This window comes from Humulus lupulus, chromosome 2 (assembly GCF_963169125.1).
Source record: "Humulus lupulus chromosome 2, drHumLupu1.1, whole genome shotgun sequence".
Taxonomy (NCBI): domain Eukaryota; kingdom Viridiplantae; phylum Streptophyta; class Magnoliopsida; order Rosales; family Cannabaceae; genus Humulus; species Humulus lupulus.
The window spans coordinates 244,392,451-244,400,906 of NC_084794.1; the positions used below are offsets into that span (position 1 = coordinate 244,392,451).

Consider the following 8,456-nt stretch of genomic DNA (forward strand, 5'->3'; position numbering starts at 1 on the left):
TAGATGCCTTAATACCACCAACAAAGATATAACAGAAGCAAAATCAACTGCGAAAGATTTCTTCAATTCAGAAATTGCAAGCAATATACACTTATGGAAGTCTTGCACTTCAACCAATTTTGATTCAATGGAAATAAGATCCTCATGCATATTTGATGGACTATCATCATCAGGTGGATCTGTTGGCAAAAACTTACTCTCAAAAGACAACCCTCTCAGTATAGGCAGTTTCATTTCTTCAATGGTAGGGATTATGACATTAACATCATACTGCAAGAATCAATTTTTTTTTAAACAAACTACAAAAATAGCTGTAATAAGTAACTAGTTACCAAAATATAAAACGAACATAATAAAAATAGAATTGAATGAGAAAAAAACCAAAAAAATAAAAAATAAAACAAAATCATTACCTCTTCCTCCAAAATAACTTTATCAACCAAATACTGGTATGACACACTTCCCCTGCTTGTCCAATTCAGAATCATTGGAAACAAAAATTAACCCTTCTACACAACGCTTGAGAACAAGAAGGAATGGTCTCATATATCCATATAAGGAAAGCTAAAGGGAAACCATAGCACTTATAACTATGGTTATCCAATGACCCATCTACTTTCCTAGGAACATAATCATACATGGCGTTCCTATCTTTCAATACTGCTCGCATGACACACCTAGTTCTTTGCCACAAAACTTTCCCAAAAGCAAACTTCTTCATCTCAGCGAAATCAGTATCAACCATGGCAAAAAAGGAGTTGTCAACGCGAGTCTCAATTTGTGTCCCAAACAAAAAATTGGCTAACAAATGAACAATAGCCAACTTAACAACAACCTCATCACCTTTCTTCTTCAATTCTTTATCATTAAACGCACATGCAACCTCTTCTTTCCTAAGTTTTTCTTCCTTCCTGGGTTTACTTTCGTACAACGGAAAAAGAGATTTCCTATGCCCTAAATCAACATCTTTGAGCATGCTAAAGTCAACACTGCCCACACATTTTAAACCAGTAATGACGACAAACTCATTGATTGAGAACCTAACTAATTTGCCACCCAATTTAAACCAAAACTCGGAATCTTCATTTTTTAGATGAACCTCCCTAAGCAAAACACTATGAACTAACTGCACCTGAAATGTAATATCAGGCATATCCAAAAAGTGACTGAATGGGGTTCTTCGAAATATCGCTTTTTGTTTCGAACTTAAAACTACCTTAATCTCACTAATAACAGAAGGCTTATTCCACTGTTGGACTTTACTACCAAAACGCCTCTCAGGTTTAATTCTGAAATGCGCATCCTACAAAAAAACATGGCAACCTGTTAGACACTGGTTACTTAACATTGAAAAAGCATAAGAAAAATAGCAAAAACCATTTCAAAGTAACTACAAACCTAAAAAAAACACTAAACATTATTAAGTAACTACATGCCTACGAAGATAAAAAATAAATACAAAAAAATAAACCAGGGACAACACAAAGAAAATGGTTACTTAATATTGAAATAACACGCACAATAAAAGAAAAGAAATTCAAGGAAACCAGGGACCGCACTAGAACACACTACAAAACACTAAACATAATAGAGTAACTATCAAATATTAAGGCAGAAAATATGAAATACAACAAAGTAACTAGGTGCCTATAAAAAAATAGTATACATCATCAACTAAATGGGTACTTGTAAAAGCCATAACAAAAAAAAGTGGACAACATTCAATACTTGGTTACTTAGCATTAAAAAAACAAAAATAATAAAAGCAAAGCAAAGCAAATAAAGGTAACCAGGGACCACATGAGAACACACTACAAACCTAAAAAAAGCAGTAAACATTAATAAGTAAAGGGTTATTTGCGGCAATAATACCTATGTAGTTAGATTTATTGCACTTAAATGCCTATGTAAAAAATTTGGCGGCAAAAATACCTACCGTTAGTATTTTGGTGCAGTAGTAGGTCCCTGGCCGTTAACTCTAACTGAGAACCTAGTTGGCGGACACATGGCAGCATCTAATTGGTGAAATTAATTTAGTTTATTTAATATATTAAAAATCATTAAAAATTTATTTTTAAAAATATAATTGATTTACAATAATAAAAAATTCAATAAATTAAATTATAGATAACTAAAAAAAATAAATTTTAACTAAGAAATTCTGGAGAACTAAATCTGGAAAAGAAAAAAAATGGGTTCATCTTCAAGGGCAAACCTCGACTTTTTCTTCTTCCTCCCGTCCTTCTTCTTCTTCTTCCCGTCTTCGTCTTCTTCTTTTCCAGCAGTACATCTCGACTGCAACCTTGACTATCTAGCCAGAACTTTGATGGCCAGCGATAGACAAGTTCGAAGCTTTGAAGTTCTCAGCGGCGACTTCGAAGCTTTGGGCACATCTTGATGACGACTGCAACTTCGACTACCTGGGCGAAGCTTTGAAGACCGGCGACAAACGAGTTCAAAGCTTTGAAGATCTCAACGACAAATTTGACGCTTTGGGCAGATCTGGATGACTGAGACCTTGGACAACAACAGGGACTTCAAGGCTTTGGGCAGATCTGGGCGACTGAGACCTTGGACAGCAACGACGACTTCGAAGCTTGGGGCAGATCTGGGCGACTGAGACAGCAACAAGATTTGGGGGATGGAGATTTCTGGGTATCTTAATTTCTTCTTTGAAAAAAGTTACTGGGTATTTTTTTTTTAAAAAATTATATTTTGATTTGGGTATTGAAACTTCTAGGATTGTATCAGATTTGAGTATTAATATTTCTTGATTTGTATTTGATTTGGGTATTTTGTAATGGTATTTTCTGAGGTGTTCTTGAAGAGTTTTTGGTTAATGATTTGGGTGTTCTTAAGATTTGGAGTTATTTTCTTAAAATTCAATGAAATGATTATTGATGAAAAATGGTTTGATTCATATCTCTGTGAATTTTTTAGGCTACATGGATTCAAATTTGTAGTATATTACCAGGCTTTGGTGATCTTGAAAACATGATAAAATTGTGTTGATGGTGATATTAAGATATTAATTAGTTTTTAATTTTTCAATTAAATTTAGTTTTTACGTTAAAAAATTTTCAATTAGTTAAATTTTCAGTTTTTATTCTTTTGATTTATTTATTTTGATTTTGTTGACTTTTTTTATTATTTTAAGTCATTTATATTTTTAAAAATATTTTTTGTAATGATTTTTAATATATTAAATAAACTAAATTTAATTTCACCAATTAGATGCTGCCATGTGTCCGCCAACTAGGTTCTCAGTTAAAGTTAACGGCCAGGGACCTACTACTGCACCAAAATACTAACGGTAGGTATTTTTGCCGCCAAATTTTTTACATAGGCATTTAAGTGCAATAAATCTAACTACATAAGCATTATTGCCGCAAATAACCCTTAAGTAAATATATACCTATGAAGATGAAAAATAAATGCAACAAAGTAATCAGTGGACAACACAAAGTAACTAGTTACTTGATATTAAAATAAGACAAACAATAAAAGCAAAGCAATTCAAGGTAGCCAGGGGACCACATGAGAATAGACTACAAAACACTAAACATAATAAAGTAAATGTGAAAAATATAAAGGCAAAAAAAATAATAAATAAAATAAAGTAACTAGGTATCTATAAAAAAACACTAAACATCATCAACTAACTCTGTACCTATAAAGCCAAAAAAATATAAAAAAAAAAAAGAAAAAGTGGACAACATACAGAACTGGGTTACTTAACATTAAAATAACAAAAAATAATAAAATCAAATCAATTCAAAAGTAACTAGGGACCACTTGAGAACACATTACAAAACACTAAACATAATAAGCATAATCATACGCTTAAACCATATAAAGGAACCAGGGACCACTTAAGAAAGCAATACCAAACACATAGAAACTATGAACTTATAAAAAAAAATATAATAAAAAGATACATATAAACATGGAAAACAATATCAAAGTAACTAGGTACCTTAACTCTACTCCCATGATCTTTCTTTGTCCCAGCAGCTGTGCTCTTGATCCTTGATGAATCTTTACCTCGAGGGGAAGAACGCAAACCACCATCAACACTTGTTGATGAAGAACCAACATTACCTCCTTAATAAACATAAACATAAAATAAAAATAACGAATACAAAAGAAAAAAAAATTGAGAACAACTCTAATTAACAAAAAACAAACTAATAACCAAACCAAAACATAGAAAAAAATACAAATTAAAATTAAAACCAATCAAAATAAAGAAACCAAAATACCTTAATGTTAGGTGCTGCATTGTTAACAGGTACTGTTGGACTTCGAGGAAAACGACGCAAACTTAAAGAAGGCACAACATCATAAGGACTTTTCGAAGAACTAACATTATCTCTATTTTTAACCATTTCTAGTACACAAAAAACCAAGCAAAACTAATAAATATATAAAAAAAACAAATTTATAAGAACTAAATACTAAAAATGAAGATAATCATGACACTCTCTATAACAAAGATAGATCAAGACTTGCACACCACAAAAATATCTAGATGACAATTTATAATGCAAATAATGAATTTGGAACAATATGCTCATGACATTACTACGAGACTAATGAATATCTCTTAATTATTTTACACCCTTACCTACCTTAAAACAATAAATACATTACAAGCAAATTAAGACCTCTGATTAAAAACACAACACATTAAACGTGCTTAAGACATTACTATGGGACTAATGAATATCTCTTAATTATTTTACACCCTTACCAACCTTAAAACAGTAAATACCTTACAAGCAAATTAAGATTGCCAAAACACATTAACAGTTAACAGCTAGAATTGCCAAAATACATAACACATAACACATTAACAGTTAATATCGCAAAAATACAAAATCAAAGAAAACAAAAACATGTCGACAACAGTAAACGAATGCCCAAAACAAAACAAAAAATGCATACCTCAACAATCAACCGTTCGCAAAATAAAACTCCTATTAAACACAACACATTAACAATTAATATCGCCAAAATACAAAATCAAAGAAACACAAACACATGCCGACAAGAGAAAACAAATGCCAAAACAGAACAAAAAACCCATACCTCCGCCGTGGATACGCTGGAGAGCTGTTTCAATCCGTTAGCCGAGACCTTCCGAAAATCTTCCACTCCTTCACATCTGTTCGTCGAGCTTCTAGTCGTCCCCTCTGTTCACCGAGCTTCTATTCGACCACTCTGATCACCCCAGCTTCTATTCGACCACTCTCACCGAAGATGCATAACATGCAAACACAAAAACCGGCTTGAAGAAGGAGAAGAAGAACAGTCGGATACATAAAAAACTGAATGGTAAAGTTAGAAAAAGTAATATAAAAAAAGTTAAAATAAAATAATATAAAAATACAAAAACTACCCTTTATAATAACTGAAAAGGTAAATTAATGAAGTATAGAGAAGTTAAAAAAATTAAATAAAATGAAATTACAAAACTACCATTCTACTTGAAAAAAAGTTCAATAATAATAAAAATATGGCATAATCAGAAATTTTGACAAAAATATGAAAAAAAAAATCATAAAAATGATAAAAAAAGTATAAAAAGCCATAAAAATATTATGTAAAAAAAAAGCCATATTTTTTAAAACTTCAATAAAAAGTCTACATAAAATGTAATTAAAAAAAAAAAAAAAAAGCTTCCATATAATCTGATTAGAACTAGTAGAAATTCATTAGTAATCAACTTAGGCCGGGCCCAAAACAAAGCTGAAGCCCAAACTTGAGCGAGTTGTCAATCATCAACCAAGTGTTCGATCAAATCTCATAAAAACGAGTTCTGAATCTGCTCTCAATTTCTGAGATTCCCGAAACCAGTTTTGTCAACCCTAATAAGATTCAGAAGAGAGAAAATAGAATCAATGGAGAGAAAATTGAGAGCCCAATTGCTGATTGTCTTTCTTATTCTGACGAGCTTTGTTGGACGAATCGATTCCCTCTCGGTCACGGTTAACGACGTCGAATGTGTCTACGAATACGTTCTTTACGAGGGTGACTCCGTTTCTGGGAATTTTGTTGTTGTCGACCATGATATTTTCTGGAACGCCGATCACCCTGGCATCGATTTCACGGTAAGTCTCTCTCTTTTTCTCCTCTTTAGTTATTGGCTATCTTTTTCTAACATACGCGCTTATATTCTTTCAATGGATTGAATCGAAATATTTATTTTTGGAGTTTCTGTGTTGAATTACAAAGTTTTGTAATTTGATCTGGGTTTGCTTTGGTTTCAACGGATTATTTGGGAACCTTTGGCAAAACTCTAGAATTTGAATTTTTCTCTCTTTCTTTCGGACCCACTGATATAAATATAAATTGGGATGTTATGGAACCCAAATCTGAGATGTGATGCCGGTAATGATATATGTGGAAATTTGATGCATTTTTAAGGGATACTTCATCAAGAAATGAATGTAAAGCTATTAGCTACTTCGTTATTGAGAACTGAGAAGCAAGTGTTCATGTTGTCTTGAGAACTGAGAAACAAGTGTTCATGTTGTCTGTCAATGTCAAAAAAAAAAAAAAGATGTTGTCTGTCAATGCAACCTATGCACGTTTTTTTTTACTCTTCTCTTTATATGCTAGAAATCTAGATTACCGTTTTTTTTTTCTTCGGAGTCTTTTTTTCCCTTTCAGTTGGAGGTTTCTGATATGATGTTTTCGTTTTGCTTGATGACTGGATGTTTTAGGAATCCCTCTCTGTCTTTCTGTCTCTACATGAACAAAGGTTTAGTCCTCAGAATTAGTAGTCAGCATAGTATAGCTAATAACTTGTGTTTACGTTCAAGTTTTGCATTTCACAAATGTGGGTATTTTCTACAGGTAAGTGCTCCTGGTGGTAACACCGTGCACACATTGAAGGGAACATCTGGAGACAAGTTTGAGTTTAAGGCGCCTCGAAATGGAATGTACAAATTTTGTTTTCACAATCCTTACTCAACCCCAGAGACTGTTTCATTCTACATACATGTCGGTCACATCCCTAATGAGCATGACCTTGCTAAAGATGGTTCGTGAAATCTTCTTCTTCTTTTTTAATATTTGCCGTAGGTACTTTACCCATTTTATCTTTGTTTATTGCAGAACATTTGAACCCCATTAATGTTAAAATTGCTGAGTTGAGGGAGGCATTGGAGTCTGTTACTGCCGAGCAGAAGTATCTGAAAGCACGCGATGCTCGTCATCGTCATAGTAAGTTTTTTTTTTTTTTTTTGAAGTACATCGTCATGGTAAGTTTTAAATCAATAGTAATGAGTTGTTTGTTGTTCCACTATTCAGTGTCTTGTTTTCTTTTTACCAAACTTGTATCTATCTATGCAAATACCCTTAGTTTGAAGTGTCAATAGGAAGTGAACAACTTTAAATTAAGAGTTTTAGTATTAGAGTTGGATTTTCTACATCTGCTTTAATATAACTCACTCATGTTTGTGTCTGCATATAGTTTGAAGTTGCACATGATCACAAGAAAGATACAACTTTGTTCTTTCTTTCACTCTTTTATCCACAGGCACCCCATACTTTGGTTCTGATCTAGTGTCTCTATAGTCTCTAGTATATCCCCAATCCCCTGGTATGGATTGTAAAACTAAATGTTGAATGCAACTCAAGGTCCAAGTAGGCAATCTTTATTGACTTTATGTTAACATATTTCATTCAACATTGCAAGCTGACTCTTCCAGTATTTTTTCGCAATTTCATTTTTTTTTTAATCTCACATGAATCGGATAAATTGTTATTTAGTGAATCTTGTTTATGTTGATTGCTATAACCAGATACTTCTGCATAATGAAAAGATAACACGGTTGAAGCAATCTTTACTAACCTAACCACATGATTTTTTTTGCTGTAGCAAATGAGAGCACGAGGAAGCGTGTTGTATTCTACACAGTTGGCGAGTATCTTTTGCTGGCTGCTGTAAGCTCACTTCAGGTTTTATACATCCGCCGGCTTTTCAGCAAGTCTGTTGCCTACAACCGGGTTTGAGCTTGTGCATCAACAGTGTTAGTTTGTGTCGTTTTAGTTTATCAGGATGAGGCTTGTAGATGGTTTTGGACGATTCACTTCTTTTGCATACATATACCAAAGATGATTTATTATTTATTGCTAACAACACTGAAACTTCCAAACACAGCAATAATTGTTGGTTTCCAGTTTCCACTTTTACTAAGTCTCCTAAGTCGTGACGAACTAGTCAAGCTATTGATACTTGTGGGAGAAAGTGATATAAAGAAGGGTAGGTAACCATTTGGTACTCTGTGTTTTTGTAAAGTTTCATTTTAGTATCTTCTGTTTTCAATAATGCTTATATGGTACCCTGTATTTTAAAATCGTACATATTTGGTATCTTAAACTTAAATTTAATTAATAAAATTTTACTAATTTAATCAAACTGCTGTCAATTATGTAAGTTATAAATT

At 32.7% G+C, this 8,456-nt stretch overlaps 1 protein-coding gene across 1 annotated transcript; it reads left to right on the forward strand.

The window, feature by feature from the left end:
• The first annotated feature begins 5,748 nt into the window (after nucleotides 1-5,748).
• On the forward strand, nucleotides 5,749-8,202 carry LOC133819148 (transmembrane emp24 domain-containing protein p24beta3). Its single transcript, XM_062252321.1, has 4 exons — nucleotides 5,749-6,113; nucleotides 6,862-7,048; nucleotides 7,123-7,230; nucleotides 7,889-8,202. The coding sequence occupies exons 1-4, from the start codon at nucleotides 5,904-5,906 to the stop codon at nucleotides 8,020-8,022; spliced, it is 639 nt and encodes a 212-aa protein (XP_062108305.1). The 5' UTR covers nucleotides 5,749-5,903; the 3' UTR covers nucleotides 8,023-8,202.
• Nucleotides 8,203-8,456: the final 254 nt, after the last annotated feature.

Bases quoted from the DNA above. Each gene is read 5' to 3' on its own strand.
- LOC133819148 (XM_062252321.1), top strand. From the start codon at position 5,904: ATGGAGAGAAAATTGAGAGCCCAATTGCTGATTGTCTTTCTTATTCTG. The intron at 6,114-6,861 runs GTAAGTCTCTCT...TATTTTCTACAG, and splicing joins ACCCTGGCATCGATTTCACG to GTAAGTGCTCCTGGTGGTAA. The intron at 7,231-7,888 runs GTAAGTTTTTTT...TTTTTGCTGTAG, and splicing joins CGATGCTCGTCATCGTCATA to CAAATGAGAGCACGAGGAAG.